General features: G+C 42.5%; 1 protein-coding gene across 1 annotated transcript; it reads right to left on the bottom strand.

The window, feature by feature from the left end:
• Positions 1 to 654: 654 nt before the first annotated feature.
• On the bottom strand, positions 655 to 14956 carry LOC133425009 (ly6/PLAUR domain-containing protein 1-like). Its single transcript, XM_061715647.1, has 3 exons — positions 14724 to 14956; positions 10472 to 10606; positions 655 to 3741 (listed from the first exon to the last, which is right to left on the bottom strand). The coding sequence occupies exons 1-3, from the start codon at positions 14770 to 14772 to the stop codon at positions 3518 to 3520; spliced, it is 408 nt and encodes a 135-aa protein (XP_061571631.1). The 5' UTR covers positions 14773 to 14956; the 3' UTR covers positions 655 to 3517.
• Positions 14957 to 16615: the final 1659 nt, after the last annotated feature.

Consider the following 16615-nt stretch of genomic DNA (forward strand, 5'->3'; position numbering starts at 1 on the left):
TCAATGTAGTCAGGTTCGGTTGACAGCCATGTGTAGGTCATGTGATGCTCATGGAAACAAAACCGTCAATGGGATATGGGTCCTCGTGTTTCACATGTGAAAAACACATGGACAAGCTGCCACAAAGTTTATCTGTGGTTCTTACTAACTTCTGAAGTCCTTTGCACCTGAGGTCTTAATAACATTCCAGTGACATGTTTTGGTGATAACACCACAGAGATACTTACAGGTCCATTTCCAACCACGTCTTCACAGCTCCGATCACATGGGCTGGATTTAGGGGGTGGAGTCACCAACTTACTACAAATGCAGTAAAATGGGTAGAAATAAAGATGAGACGGTCGGATAATTCTCTGATCTGGGTCTGTGATGTCACAAGTCCCTCAACCACTCGTGAAATGTGATCATTTTAGACGGAGGAGGTCCCAAATACAGGATTTTGTTTTTGATTTAGAAGTTAGTTAAACACCTAAATATTTGCTCAAATCTTGGAAAAGATACATTTTTAGTACCGTAGAAAAGTAGGAGAGAAAAGTAAAGACAAGAAGTTTCAAGTTTCCCGTGTGAGTTTCAAAGAGAATAGTTTTACAGGAAGGCCTTTTGGAATAACTAAAATCAGAGCTCAGATTTCTGCAACATTTATTTACATCACGTCAGCAGAATACAGCGTTACTCTTCACAGAGGACCATTCAGAGGAAATAAATAAAAAAAAGGAGAAAAACCACCTTGAACATTGCTCAGATCTCATGAATAAAATACTGTGAAACAATGTCACCGGTGGATTATTCTTCTGCCCTAAAACCAGTCATGTGCAGCTTTGAAATACAACGTGAGAATGTGAGCACTGTTTTTTTTGGTCCACAGCACAGTCACTATTAATATTTACCAACAATACTGTACAAGCTGAGAGATGAACCTAAAGCGAGCAGAAAAAGGGGGAATATAAATATGAAAGTTTGTAAGCACATCAGACTGCTCAGATTTCTTCTTGCAGCGATCTGGACTGACTTTTAATCTTGAGATCGTTCTTCATAGTGCACCAAGTTACATAAACGTTATCATTTAGTGCCCTTTAGTCCAAAAACAGTTCAATATCTCATTTCACAAAGTAATATGAACTCTCATTAATGTCACTAATAAGCTTTTTATTCTGGGACAATCATTTCAATTTTATGGATGAGGGTGAAAGAAAAAGATAAATCTATTGGGTCTTTCAAAACCATTTCAGCATCCTTCATATCCCCTGCAGTTAAATGACAATCGATTCAGTGTGGCAGTGGATAATATGCGTAAAAGTGACAGAATGATGTGCAGCAAGCTGCCTCAAAAACCTCAAAATTCAGTTTTATAGCCCGGGTTAGAACATCCAGAAACTTTTAACGTTTAAAATACAACGTGATCCATGCAACGACGGCAGGAAGCGCTGTAAGAACCCACGGCGCTTTCATGTCATGAATGACTTAAAAGAACACAAGCGAAAGCGTCAAGAATGTTCACAAACACCCCACTTGACAAAAAGCAAAGGATATTAAGCGAAAAGTCAGCTGCTCCTGCGAGAAAAACATTTGTTGATTCAGCTTTGCTTACATCAGTAGTTTCCTTGAACGTCCGTCCTTCAAGGATCCTGATACAAAGATACGTGATATTAATGCTTCTTACAGCCAAACATGAGACCGACACCCTGATACGACTGTGAGGTTCGGACCTGTTTGTCTTCATCGTTGGTCGTGCAAGTCCTACAAAAGATATGCAACGTGTCTGTGATTCGCAATACTCACATGAATGCTAGCAGCGGCAGCGCGCCTCCGACGTTTATAGTGATAAATATGCACGCAGAAACAGCTGGCATGCATATTAATCACCACAAACGGCTGACATATGTTACGAGAGGCCTAAAAATGTCAAATTTGAAGTCAGAACAACGTTAATCTCTCATGAAAACATCTTAACACTATATTCTATTACACATCAATTAGGTTATAACTTTTTCTTTTAATATTTTCTCCTCTGCTGTTACTTGTTCTAGTGGATGTGAAATGCATTGTGGGATATTTTGCCATTTAAAGTCTTCACGGGTCTAAACTGGAGGTATCGGCCATAAACGTCTGGGGATTTCAACCACACTTGACTTTAGATTTCACTGGTACTTCGGCTGTGACGGACGACGTTTCACAAGCGCACTTATCTAGCTACGCTAGCTCTGTTAGCCACAAGCTGGTGGGCTCCGACTCTCGGTCCGATCAGGGCACTGGTGTCGGAGAAGCCAAGGACCAGAAGTAGAGAGAAACAAGATCCTGGCCTGTTCCGGCTACACCAGGGGCCGGCTAGCTCTGGCTAGCGGACAGCAGGAGAGCAGGAGAGCCTTCACGCCCGGACTCTTCCATGCCAACGCAGACCTGTCGCAGGGGCCTGTTAGCAGCATTAACACAACCAGCCATAACAGCCTTTATATGAAAGTGATGATACATTTTTGGTCTCACGTCAAGCTTGCGGGATATGCTAAGCGCTAAGTAGCTAAAGTGACGACAGCTAACAGCTACCGCCCCTAATTATCCATCTATTTGATTTCTGCTCTAAAGTTGGACATTTTAACATGGAGGTCAGTGAGCCGGTGTTGGAGCCGCCCCCTGGTGGTCGTCCCAGGCACTTCTGCAAAGGTTACGACACGGTGCGGGTGTAATGTTTTTAACTGAAACGAGAGTTTTCTGCCAATTCCTGTCAGGTTCTGTGAGCTTTAGTGCGCCAAGCTAGTTTCCAGCTCGCTTCATTTTGTGTCAGCTGCTTTTGTAAAGCTAATTTAGCTTCCTGGTCGTTTCTGATTGCGGCTTTTCCGAGTTTGTGTTCAGTGCTTTTGCCCACTTTGACCACAGCATGGCAGAAAAAAGAATATCAGGGCTCATTACAGCTTTCAGGTGTTACTATGTTGGGTTTCATCTGTAGTCTTTGTTTGTTCAGTAGACTGGGTGATTATACCGGTAAACAGATCCACATGCAGCAGTATCTTTGGGCGGGGCTTTGGTAACGGGTATTTTTAACGATGCTGGACCAAAATCTGAACTGTAGGGGGCCCCCAGAGCAAAAAAAGGAACAAAACAAAACAAAACAAAACAGCAACGCTCCTCCGTGGTGCTGCTTTACACATCTGAAGTCCATCAACTTTGTTTTTCTAAATAATATACTTCCCCCATCTCTTCAGGTTTTCACCATATTCAGCCACGGCGCCATTCGTTATATGGCTGCCTTGCCTGAGGCCTGAAATCAGTACACTCCAATCAGATTTACTCATTTGCACATATTTGTTTTGCACAGGTCCTAAATCATGTTGAATGGGTGTTAAAATGCTATAAAGCTTAAAATCTAAGGTTTCATTGAGATGTATGATTTCTCTCGGATCAAAAGCTTGTGAATAACATACTAGTTTGCCTGTTGGAGTAGATTAGAGGACAGTCCCATCAAATACAGGAGACTAACTGAGAATGTGAGCATAACTGTACAGCTGTGAAGTGGCGGGAGCGTCTACGCCAGCGGGAGGAGCAGCAGGGCCAGCGGGAGGAGGAGCCGAGGCCGGCTCGGCGCTGCCGCCGACGGGAAGGGCCGCTTCCTCTTGGGGCCGTTGCAGAGCGGCGTGTTGCAGCAGGTGATGCACACCGAGTTCAGCCTGCCGGTGCAGAACTGCTGGTAGCCGGAGGAGGCGATGAGGCACGCCCCGGAGGACGCGCAGGACTTCCGATAATGGATCCCTGCAGGACAGGCAGAAATAACAGAGCAGCCTGATTTCAAAGACACAGAAAGCTGGATTATTGGAGCGCTTACTCAGCGCTGAGATGGACATTTGCAAAACATAACCTCAGCCCCATCAGTTTCTCTGCTGTAATTAGATTTCTAAGATTGAACATGTTGCCTTTAAGAGTCCTTTGTTTTGCCCCGCTGCAGCATTTTATTGCGCTGTTTGAGTTATGGAACATTGATTTTCAGTCTGCTCTTATTAACTGATATTTGTCAGTGTGTTTCTTTATGTAATTTGTATAAAAAGCGGGGATTTCTTATTGCACCCCAGAGCTGCTCTCTTAAGTAATGTTTCTCCATATTGGTTCTATTTGTTATGTGTTTCTACGGTATGTTTTATCTTATATGTGCTGTCCTTATTGCATTTTTTATCTTGTGTTTTCTTTTTTCTGTAAATTAAATTTCCTTTTAGTGAGCAAAAGGAAAAGTTTTGATTAGATCAAATTCACATAAATTCAATCCCTGGCAGCAGAAGCTTCCTTTATCTCGTAGCATGCATAGCCGAGGATTTGTCCTGCTGCCCAGCCTTTGTGCGGTCGTGGTGAGAGCACACATTTATAAAGAAAAGCATTGGAACTCTTTCGTGCACAAGCATGAAATTACCATCTGTAGCGTGGCTGCTCTGCTTGGCTGTTTCTCTCAAGGACGCCACGGAGAGCTGCCGTTCCAGCACCGAACCTCTAAATATCCAATCACAAGGGTGCTTGTCAAACACCGAGCCACCTGCTTTCCCATCTCCTTCAGAACATCAAGGTAACGTTGTCACCCTGCCACGCGCTACACTCCAAGCGGCTGGAGGAGGCTTGACTGTCATCGTTTTAAATGTACATGGGCTTCAGATGAGGCGTAATAAGGTTCTTGACGGGGTTGGGAGTGTGCACAAGTGTCGGTTTATGACCCGCTTTGTCTCGTGTGAAGGGACCAGACACTCTTGAAATGGCATTACATGGTGGGAGATTATTAGTTATCAAAGACCCATCAAGGAGCTCTTCTTCAGGTCCAAATCTGTCTCAGTTCCATTTGAAGGAACATTTTATTGTCATGATTCTCCTGGAAGCGTTGGATTCCTGATACTGCGTATCTCTTTACCTCATTACGTCCCACATCAACAGCGATGAAGGTGCAGCGGTACAGGGAATCAAGACAACTCCAGGTAGTAATGAGAGAGGAAAAGAGCAGGAAAAACAAATGTCACATCCCACCAGGAGTGTTTCAGAGCTGGAGAACTTCAGAGCGCTGCTTGGGTTTGAACACATTATGTTGCCCCGAACATTGTTTCCGGATCACGTGATCATCACATGGTAAAAACAGACTTTACCAGGAACAGGAACTAATCCAGCCAAGCAACCTTCCAGGTCGGCCAGGAATCCTCCAAGATTTACCAACTGCATCGTCCGCTCCCAGTCAAATCCCTTCACCTGGACCTCGGCCAGGACGGAGCCCCAACAGTCTGGGGAGTGGGGACACCCCCAACTAGCTAAGCGTCAGCTAGTCCAGTGTCCCGGTGGAGATCGGTACTCGTTGTTAATGTTGTTTCAGCAGCAGTATCAGAGATGAGGACGGCTCTATAGATTTGATCAAAATCAGTGTACAGCTATAGAGGGTAGCATCACAGCAAGTGATAACTGCCAGTCATTGGCTGAGCCGACTGTCAATCAATCATATTAGAACGGTAACGACAACCCGTGGCTCTTAAGCGCCGCCCTGGTGGCTCCTGGAGCTTTTTCAAAAATGTTTTACCTTTTTTTTTCCTTTTTTTCTTTCTTCTTTTTTCCCTTCCTTTTTCCTTTCCTTTTTAATCTCGACATTTCAACTTTTTTCTCAAAATTTTGACTTTTTTTTTTTTCGAAATTTCGACTTTTTTCTCGATATTTCGTCTTTTTTCTCGAGATTTTGGCTTTTTTCTCAACATTTCGACTTTTTTCTTGAGATTGTACTTCAACATTAATCTCGACATTTTGACTTTTTTCTCGACATTTCTACTTTTTTTTTCGAAGTGCATAATGAAAAAAAAAATCTTCCCTCAGTTATAACTAATATAGAAACATGCAGCATGTGTTGCCTTCATTCTAAGGCTTCCAAGACTTTTCATTTTCTGCGGCTCCAGACATATTTGTTTTTTTGGTCCAATATGGCTCTTTCAACATTTTGGGTTGCCGACCCCTGTATTAGAAATACATTCAATGCTTTATATAAACTCTCCTAGCGTGGTATAAAAAAATCCATCTCCCTCAAAGTTGTCATGGGTGTGAAATCAAAGGATTGAGACTAAAACGATTCTTTGAACCAGCGTCTAAAAGTGTTTATTTCTGCTCTAAAGTTGGACATTTAAACACGGTCAGCGGGGGTTGACTGGGTTTCGGAGCCTCTATCCAGAAGCTTGATGGTCGTTCCCTCTAGCGGGAACACCTTCATGGGCGAGGACGGCCAAACAAATGTCACTTTTATGTCACTATATACTCCAGCTGGTGACGTTAGAAGAACAAAGACTCTCCTCCACCTCCAGCTACATTAGTAAAAGGAAAAAGAAACAAAAAAGGTGGCCTTGAACAGATCATGGCACTTTGAAATTTGAATTTATAGGCGATGGTGTCTGGGGGGTAGTACTCGTAAAGGGATAAAAAACACTTTATAGCATATCTACACCACCAACCTTTTATCTGGCTGAGCAAGTTTTGGAGCTATTGTGACTCGTCTGCATCACAATGTAAATTTCCATGCAGCCCTATCTTCCTCCTGCAGCCTGTGAGCAGTATTCATGGGTGAAGTGATAGAGACATGCAGCAGGTCCTGGCATCAATAACAGGCTGCAGCAGCTAGAACTTTGGTGCTGGACTGATAATGAACCGGCAGTCATTTAAAGTGGATATTTCTCACTTTTCTCCCCAATATTCTGAAAACGTCACACAATAATCTCTCTGTTATTTACTGAAAATTGCCTCCGTTATCAGCTGTTCACCATGTGGGAGTGTCGTAACAAAGACTCCAGAAATAATGATTCTTAATGATTAAAACAGTTTTAAAACATCGGTCATAGATGCTAAAATGGTTTTTGTGGACTAACACGTTGAGAAAATACTTCAAGACCGTGATAGGAAGTCATTAAGGGCTTTTGTTTGGTTGAACACAACCTAATCCAACAAAACGCTGTCAAGTAATGCTGGGATCATGCTGACATGACTTAGTTAGATAACAAGCCAGTTAACCAAATGTGCTTATAAAAACCACAAAAAGAAACTTTTGTTTTGCTTTACATGTTTAATTTTGTTTTGTTTTGTTGGTTTAGTCCAGGGGTCGGCAACCCAAAATGTTGAAAGAGCCATATTGGACCAAAAACACAAAACTAATATGTCTGGAGCCACAAAAAATGAAAAGTCTTGTATAAGCCTTAGAATGAAGAAGCACATGCTGCATGTTTCTATATTAGTTAGAACTGGGGGAAGATTTTTTTTTCATTATGCACTTCGAAAAAAGAGTTAATGTTGAGAAAAAAGTTGAAATTTCAAGATTAATGTTGAAGTACAATCTTGAGAAAAAAGTTAAAATTTCGTGAAAAAAGTCGAAATGTCGAGAAAAAAATCGAAATGTCACGATTAAAAAGGAAAGAAAAAAGGAAGAAAAAAAGGAAAAAAGAAGAAAAAAAGGAAAAATAGAAAAAAGAAGAAGAAAAAAAGGAAATAAAAGGTCAAAAATTTTTGAAAAAGCTCCAGGAGCCACTAGGGCGGCGCTAAAGAGCCGCATGCAGCTCTAGGGCCGCGGGTTGCTGATACCTGTGCTAGCACTTTTAAAAGAGTTTCGGGGTCACTGAACGAGACATCTACGAGTGAATATGCATGAATTTGAAGGAAGATATTTGAGCTGAAACAATCCCAGGTCTTGTTCGTTGTTAAGTGTAAACTTTCAGTATGGACCACAATGATGAGAAAGGAAACAGATTTAAGTTTCAAAGGAATATGTGTTTACAGAAATACCACATTTAATGTGGCCTTGGCGGCAGCAGAACTGCGTCCAAACACATTCCTATTTAAACCTTCTGACAAAAAACGAATTCTCCTTCTGTGATTCTGTCTGCAGGAGACGTAGCACTAAGTTAGGGAACTTTTGTCATCTTTGTCTGATCACTGTTTCCCTGTTAAAAGTTTATACGAGACGTCGTCAACAGATGATGATAAAACTGCCTTCAATCACTGCAGGAGGAGGACCGGCTTGAATATTTAGGACAAAATAGAGTGTGACATCAGGGGACGAAGACTCCTAATCAAACAGTTTATCATAAACCTTTTATACACACTCATAATGACTTTAGTCCGTCTCTAGGGACTCTAACTACTGTTCACGTTTGTGTCTTGAAACAGCAATTTATTCTGAATTAGCTCCAAACTGTTTTGATTTATGTTGTTTAGGTCCCTAACATCCGTTCCCATTCCTCACCATCCAGTAATAGACGTTGGGTTGGTTTAACTCCAGAACGTTTCTTCCTTTAGCGATAAACCCAAGTGCTGACACAGCACCTGTGCATTCGGGTGCTTTTTATGTGGATATTTTCTGCGTTTTATGGCTAAACCTGCATGTTTGTCAGCGCGTGTGCAGCGTTTGTTAGCCAGCAGCATCAAAGAGCATCTCCACTTCCACAGAGAGGCTCGTTTGTCAAAGACGGGCTCTGACAAACGAGCGGGATGAGGCTGTCCAGAGATAATGCTGGCTGGAAGGGGGTTTGTTCATTTATTTGTTTTAATGCAGCCTTATTTATACAGGTTTATGAAAAAAAACCCGGCTGGATATGTCTGTGAGGTCTGGATTTTTGTTGCACATCAATAGACGGGTCCAGGTCTTTGAAGTCAAGCAAAGAAAGAGCAGAAAGGGATAACAATGCCTACCGCGACGCACATCACAGGAGGCTGCTCGGCCCGTTCGGGGGATCAGTCGCTGCAACGGGAGGATTAAAAAGCCATTTGAAGAAAAAGGAAGCGATAGCTGGAGTCGTTAAGGAATGTTTTTGTTGTGGTTTTCTTTAAAAAGTCAAAGGTGTGAACGTCACCGCCAATTAAACGGGCTTTTAAGAAGACGCTGGCGTGCGGGTCGGGGTCGGGGCCCGAGCACAAGCCACCGCTCGTCTCCGGTGGGATGTCAAATAAATAAATAAAGTGGATTAAATTAAAACTGTGAGGTTGTGCACCCTCCGGGAGCTTGCTCGTGTTTCCAGGTGGCTCCTTTTCTTCTGAAGATAAAACAGGAACTTTAATTGAAAAGCCAGTGCTGCTTCGCCACACACACGTTTGCTTTTCTCAGCTCTAATTATCCTCATGGAGCAGTAACACCTGAGAGTCCACACCGCCACCAACCACACACACTCGCACCTCTGACACTTTACAACGTCATCTATTGCTGCTAAAAACCTGATGACTTCTCAAGGAATCTACAGTCCTTTACCTTCATGGATTAACCCTTGTGCTGTCTTTGGGTCAAGGAAGGAGGAAGGGAGGAAGGAAGGAAGGAAGGAAGGAAGGAAGGAAGGAAGGAAGGAAGGAAGGAAGGAAGGAAGAAAGGAAAGAAGGAAGGAAAGAAAGAAGGAAGAATGAAAAGAAGGAAAGAAAGAAGTAAGGAAGGAAGGAAGTAAGGAAGGAAGGAAGGAAGGAAGGAAGGAAGGAAGGAAGGAAAGAAGGAAGAATGAAAAGAAGGAAAAAGAAGTAAGGAAGGAAGGAAGGAAGGAAGGAAGGAAGGAAGGAAGGAAGGAAGGAAGAAAGAAAGGAAGGAAGGAAGGAAGGAAGGGAGAAAGGAAGGAAGGAAAGAAGGAAAGAAGGAAGAATAAAAAGAAGGAAGGAAGGAAGGGAGAAAAGGAAGGAAGAAAGGAAGGAAAGAAAGAAGGAAGAATGAAAAGAAGGAAGGAAGGAAGGAAGGAAGGAAGGAAGGAAGGAAGGAAGGAAGGAAGGAAGGAAAGAGGAAGGGAATAAGGAAGGAGAGAGCAGGAGGAAAGAAGGAAGGAAGGAAGGAAGGAAGGAAGGAAGGAAGGAAGGAAGAATGAAAAGAAGGAAAGAAGGAAGGAAGGAAGGACGGAAGGAAGGAAGGAAGGAAGGAAGGAAAGAGGAAGGGAATAAGGAAGGAGAGAGCAGGAGGAAAGAAGGAAGGAAGGAAGGAAGGAAGGAAGGAAGGAAGGAAGGGAGAAAGGAAGGAAGGAAAGAAGGAAGAATGAAAAGAAGGAAAAAGAAGTAAGGAAGGAAGGAAGGAAGGAAGGAAGGAAGGAAGTAAGAAAGAAAGAAAGGAAGGAAGGGAGAAAGGAAGGAAGGAAAGAAGGAAGAATAAAAAGAAGGAAGGAAGGAAGGGAGAAAAGGAAGGAAGAAAGGAAGGAAAGAAAGAAGGAAGAATGAAAAGAAGGAAGGAAGGAAGGAAGGAAGGAAGAATGAAAAGAAGGAAAGAAGGAAGGAAGGAAGGACGGAAGGAAGGAAGGAAGGAAGGAAGGAAGGAAGGAAGGAAGGAAAGAGGAAGGGAATAAGGAAGGAGAGAGCAGGAGGAAAGAAGGAAGGAAGGAAGGAAGGGAGAAAACAATGAAAGAAGGGAAGGAAGGGAGAAAAGAGGAAGGGAGAAGGAAGGAGAGAGCAGGAGGAAGGAAGGATAGGAGAATGAGGTGATTTTGACCCGAACACAGTACCAGGGTTAAAGCGTCCCCAGCAGCCTCCCCTCCCTTACCGTCAGGTTTGACCAGCACCTCCTTCTGGCACATGTCCTGCACGTTGACCGTGCAGTTGACGATGAACTCCGGCGTCGAGCAGTCATTGTGCTTCATCTCCTCACACTGGTAGCACTGGATCTGAAGGGCGTTTCCTGTCCCAGACGAGGAGAAAAGGAAAGATATTCAGGCTTAACGCTCGTCCCCATCCCTGCCCAGATCAGCAATTCAGTGAAAGGTCCAATATGTTGGAGTGTTTTGGAAAGTAGGATTACAGTTTGATAGATCTTCCATTGATGTTTCTTTAATTTCATTATATTTCATTTAACACGGAATGCTCCAGCTTGAAAGGAAATGGTTATCCAACATCATGAATGAGGCATCAGTATTAATTGGAGCCTTGAAGCATCTTTTCAAACTATTTCAACAGAATCTTTTTGTAAAGTTGGTTAAAATGCCCACAAATGTCTGACAGTAATACCTGAGACAAACTAATAACCCAATCCCCTGTGTGTCTTTCCCCAAAGGACCAGGGTTGGTCCCGTAAATGACTCTGTAACAGCCATTTGCTCATCAAACCGTCACTGCCTGGCTGTGCTTAGAGTTCAGTATGACGCGTGCAAATACGAGCCTTTCCAATGTTCCAATGTTTCCAATATCATTTTATTGTTCAACCAGGTATTGCCACTTGTCACCTTTGTAAACATAAAATAAACGAACATAAATATCCACCTGCTATTTCTTGTTGTCCCATTCGCCCGAACACACGGTCAAAAAACCTTTTGCCTCCACACAGCCACCTGTGTGTGATTACACCTTGATTAAATAGGCCGTGCTAATTGATGGTATGACTGCTCCCCCTAGTGGACGGAAGGCTACCAAAAACACAAGATAAACACATTTGGTACAATAACACAAATGGCTCTTACAGACTCCTTTAAGGGTCGGGCCTGCTCCGATGTGAATATGGAACGGTGGGACCCGGGTGGGATTGGTTGATTACGTTATGTGAGTGCAACCTACCAAGGGGAGTTCACCCCCCAACAAAACAGGAAACAGCTGATCAGAGTAACAACAGCAAGACGTGAAAGTGCAACTGCAAAGTGAGAAACTGGTGAAACAAAGTCCGCGAGCTCTTCAGCCTCAGAGCTGAGAACGCCATGACAGAATATTACAGGAACCAAGATGGTCCATCCTTGCAGCAACCACGACTGAAATGGTGGAGGTGGAGCAGGTAACCCGCTGGTAACTGCTGGTAATCTGCTCCACCTCCTGCAGCCAGCGCTGCGTCTGCCAGGTCTTCTGATGTCGGTGAGGCCGACCGGACCAGTCCAACAAAAACCCCCTCTGAAAATCCTTCTGCATGCCCGTAAGTTAGGTCATGTTACGCTGCGGCAGCCGACAACGAATTCTCCTCCCTCCCCCCAACTCAGCTTCAGCCAGCATCACCCCCTGCATTTACGCCGCCCAGTACGCGGTAAACACTAACTCTTTACGCAGGCAAAGACTTGTGGTCTCACTTTCAGAGAAAACATCCAATAGGAGTCAAAAAGCTGCCGCTCCAAAAGTTGCCATGGTTACTAACCAGTATATCACAGCTTCCTCTACAAGGACGGGATTCAGCACCAGAGCTGAAGCACAGCAGAGAGGGAGGGGCCTGTTTCTTCTCAAGGTGACAACATTTTTTGATTAAAAAAACAACAAAAAAGACAAAGCTTTGCAGCCTCTTCGATTGTTTTTTAATGTTCTGCTAAATTGAAGTAAGCCAGACCTCCAGGATCCAGTCAGGACGTCCATGTGGGTTTAAAGGAAACTACTTGGGTCCAGAGTTGGCTTGGACTTGAAATGGGTAAAATAACATCAGTCCTACACGGTTTCAGCATTTTGGCCCTAAATGTGCAGCACATGTGGGCTAAATATAAGGGGCCTATTTGGGATACAAGTGGGCTGAATCTGCATAAGATAAGAAATTGTGTTGGTCCCATATCGGGGTCATGGGCTTAATACAGAGCCATGGTGATTCCCACAAAACACCACAAATCCCACCAAGAAGCTGTGGAGGAACCGGCTTCAGACCCATAACACTCACTTTTAACCCATATGGAAATTCTGACTTGGTGGATTTTATTAGCTTGGTTATGCTCCGTTTATGCATTTATTAACATATAATATCATTTGTATCAAAAAGTAAGAAAAAAAAACAAGCCAATCATAAAAAAATAAATAAATTGGTCAACATCAATGTTTAATAAAGCATCTTTTTCACTAATTTAGTTTGTTGCCTGCTGAAACGTGACTCATAAATAGTATTAAAAAATAACAAAATATTTTATTCAGTGTTTGAATTAATTTTCAGAAGATCTGAGTATCAATGACTCCCGACTGAAGTCTGTTTTCTTCTCACTGCCTTGGACACGGTTCTTTCCTCTGCAGATCATTCAGTAAATCACAAAGGTCCTCATATTTCCTATAGTCGCATGTTTCATAAGTCAGATTTCTTTCTTAGCTCTCTTTTGAAGAAAAAAAGAGAAGAAGAAAGTATATTTTCTTCTTTGTGGACTAGAGTCAAAGGTTTTTCTCTGAGGGCACAGAGGCGTCGTCAATAAGCATTCACACTCCAGCACATTTCTCATCTTCCCCGTTGTGACTTCTGCAAGTAAAAAGACGGGGTCAGGGTCTTCCCACTTTACCAAGCACATCATCTCCAGTTTTTCTGCAGTTTTTATTGTCAATCTCATGGCTTTTAGCATACCGGTTATAAACTCATGCATGCTGTTGAGAATAAGGCGCGTGAAAGCACTGAGAAGCTCTTTTAAATTCACTGTTAACCCGTGGATTTTATAGGTGATAAAACTCCATTTACAATCCGAACAGGCGGCTGACTGAATGACCCCCGAGCCGCTCGTCCCCAGAGGTGCTTAGAGAGAAGAGAAAATAAAACTCTTGTCACATAGATAACTCTCAGAGCTCCGAGTGGCTTTTTGCACATTTCTTTCAACGCTGCCTGGAGACATCATTGTGATGTCCAATATGTATGGGCTTACAGAAAGGGCAAGATATCAGCTCAAAGCCAAAGGAAACCTACAATGCAATGGCTCATGGGAGCCATTATACTGCAGAAGTGGTTAAGTGGCATTGAAATGAGATGGTTTCATTACAACAGCAGCAGAGACACTCAAGTCCTGCAGAGACACCTGCCTTTTCTTCTCCCCTCTCAAGCTGACAGACATCACCCGTGTCCTAATTAAAACTGCAACAATCATCGATCTGAAGTACAAGACAGCACTATCAAGCAAAGCGAATAAAATAGGTCTGCATGGATCACACACACACATCCGCCCTAATTAATCTCAGCCAAACGAGCGCCTTTAAAAACCTCCATCCATCACCTGGGGAGGATTTCAGGAGAGCCAAAAAAAAACAAAAAACAGTAAAAACCTCTCCTGGCTGGAGCTCAGCTCATCAGTCCTCGGAAATGTCCCTACATTTATTTTATAGGCTAGAAAGAAAACCTGTTCTGCATCAGGTGCACAATCACCTGAAGCTCTCGTCCTCCGTTTGATGTTGCAGGGACGCTCTCTACTTCTATTTAGAAATGCATCAACAATCGTCAGTGCAACCTTTAGGGGAATCTTTTTCCTCCATCTATCCATCATCTCCTTCTCTGGGGTTACGGGGATCTGCTGGAGCCTGTCCCAGATCTCTCAACAGTTGAGTTGTCTAGGCTAAGCTGTGAAAAAGTAAAAATCAATTTAATCGTTGAAGGGATCCTACTTTAAATAAAAGAAAAGGGAAAAAAGGGTCCAAAAAGGAGGGATTGGTGCCCAATTTTTCCATCAATTGCACAGGCAAGAAGAAAAATGTTCATTTAAGGAAAAGGAGAATTAACAGGGACGCTAAAATACCTTTTCTCCCATTTTTATGCTCTTTTATGACATGAATCAGGGTTTTTATCCCCGTCCGCCCTTAATGAGCTGACAGAGCAGCACACCGCACACCCAGCACCAGACGCAACATCACGGCTCATCCCTGCTCTTTCCCCCTGGCAGGATATGTGTTGTGATATATTTGATTTGCGCAGAAAGAGTTACCAAAGCAGAAAAATGTTTTATTTCCCGCGGAAATAAAGTTTTATTCAGTCATGGAACAGTGCGCCGTGATAAAGTGTTCCCATCGTGTCATTCACAGCCGCTATAAACGTCTGAATTGCTCCTTTATTAATGTAATCCTCAACACGTCCCTGTTGCGCACATAAAGCCCGGCTGCACCTACCTGCGTCCAGAAACACTCCCAATAAAGTCGCAAAGACGAGCAGACGCATCCTCTCCCAAATGACGCTCGGAGGAGAAACATCAGACCCGGCACGAGAAATAAATAAATACAATTAAATAGAATCAAAACTAATAGGAAAAAGGGGAACTTGTTGAGAAGACGGGGATCGGGAGGAGAGCGGAGCGGCTCGGAGGAAACCAGGACGCGGATCCGCGCATCTCCCGCTGCTGCTGGAGACGGGGCTGCGCGCAAAGTGCGCGCGTCGCCGCGGCTGGAGACGGAGACCTGAGAACCACGTGACCGGAGCCGCGGCCGGAGAACCACGTGACCGGAGCGGATCAACCAAACCAGACCATTCCGCTTTATGCCTTTCATGACTAGTACAGAAGAGTATCAGGGCCAGGCAGCGAAAGAAAAAATAATATTGGAGAGGAGGAAGATTTTTTTTTCATTATGCACTTCGAGAAAAAAGTCGAAATGTTGAGAAAAAAGTCAAAATTTCGTGAATAAAGTTGAAATGTTGAGAATAAAGGCGACATTTCGACTTTTTTCTCGAAATTGTATTTCAACATTAATCTCGATATTTCGACTTTTTTCTCGACATTTTTCTCGAAACTGTATTTCAACATTAATCTCGACATTTCTACTTTTTTCTCGAAACTGTATTTCAACATTAATCTCGATATTTCGACTTTTTTCTCGAAGTGCACAATAAAAAAAAATCTTCCCCTCTCAAATATTTTTTCTCCTGCATGGCTCTAATACTCTTCCGTATGACTAGTGACTGTTTTCATAAGCACGTCTGTGATTAAAAAAAACCAAGGTAGGTATTGAAAGAAAGAAAGAAAGAAAAAAAGAAAGAAAGAAAGAAAGAAAGAAAGAAAGAAAGAAAGAAAGAAAGAAAGAAAGAAAGAAAGAAAGAAAGAAAGAAAGAAAGAAAGAAAGAAAGAAAGAAAGAAATTACAACACTTAAACACATTATTGCTACATTATTGATGCACTTTAGGAGGAAAACACTAAATTTAAGAGTAAAGTTAAAACAAAATAAAAACCTTGGCTCACTAACATACATTTTTCTAGGGCTGAGATAAATATATGATAGATGGCAGTTTATCGTCTTATCTATGACAACTCAAGAATAAAGACACTCGAGATATGATTATTGAAAAGATAAAACTGAAGTTGAGTTAGCTAAATAAATTGAATTATAGGCTACACATTTTGGCGAGACGAGCTATATTGTACATAAAAGCGTTACATCTTATCTCTTACACTATTATAGGTAACATATGTTGCTAGAGTTGACATGAATGTTATAGTTATTACACTTTAAGAAAAGGGCAATAAAATAAAGCACAAAGAAAAGGGCAATAAATCTCATCTCATCACCTGTTTCTGCTCCAGCCCACCTGTTAGCCCCGCCCCCTCATCAGGCCCCGCCCCCTCATCAGCCTCCCCCCCACACCTGTGACAGGGGGGTTTTACCTGCCAGTGTTTATGTTACGTTTATGTAATAATTGCTCAGGGGTTTATGTTCTGGCTCTCTGGAAACCTAGAGATGTTAAATACTGCAGTTAATAATAAAGATTATCGACTGATATTCCCTCCCGTAACACAAATGTCTTCTTTTTTTTTTTACGTGGCAATGCATCATCTTTTATGATTCATTTGCAACCAGGCTAGGCTATAAAAAAATGAAAATAATAAAATTCTGGTTTCATAAATTTTTAAATTGGCAGAAGTACAATAGTTTTTGAGTTTATTAAGACAAAACTGAACATTTTCTGGATTTACACAGACTTTCCCACAAATCTGTTAGAATACACCAATTAATTCTGACTTAATATATATTAATTTGCAAAATAAACAAAAAACAATAGTCATGTGACAGA

Source organism: Cololabis saira, chromosome 24, assembly GCF_033807715.1.
Source record: "Cololabis saira isolate AMF1-May2022 chromosome 24, fColSai1.1, whole genome shotgun sequence".
Lineage (NCBI taxonomy): Eukaryota > Metazoa > Chordata > Actinopteri > Beloniformes > Belonidae > Cololabis > Cololabis saira.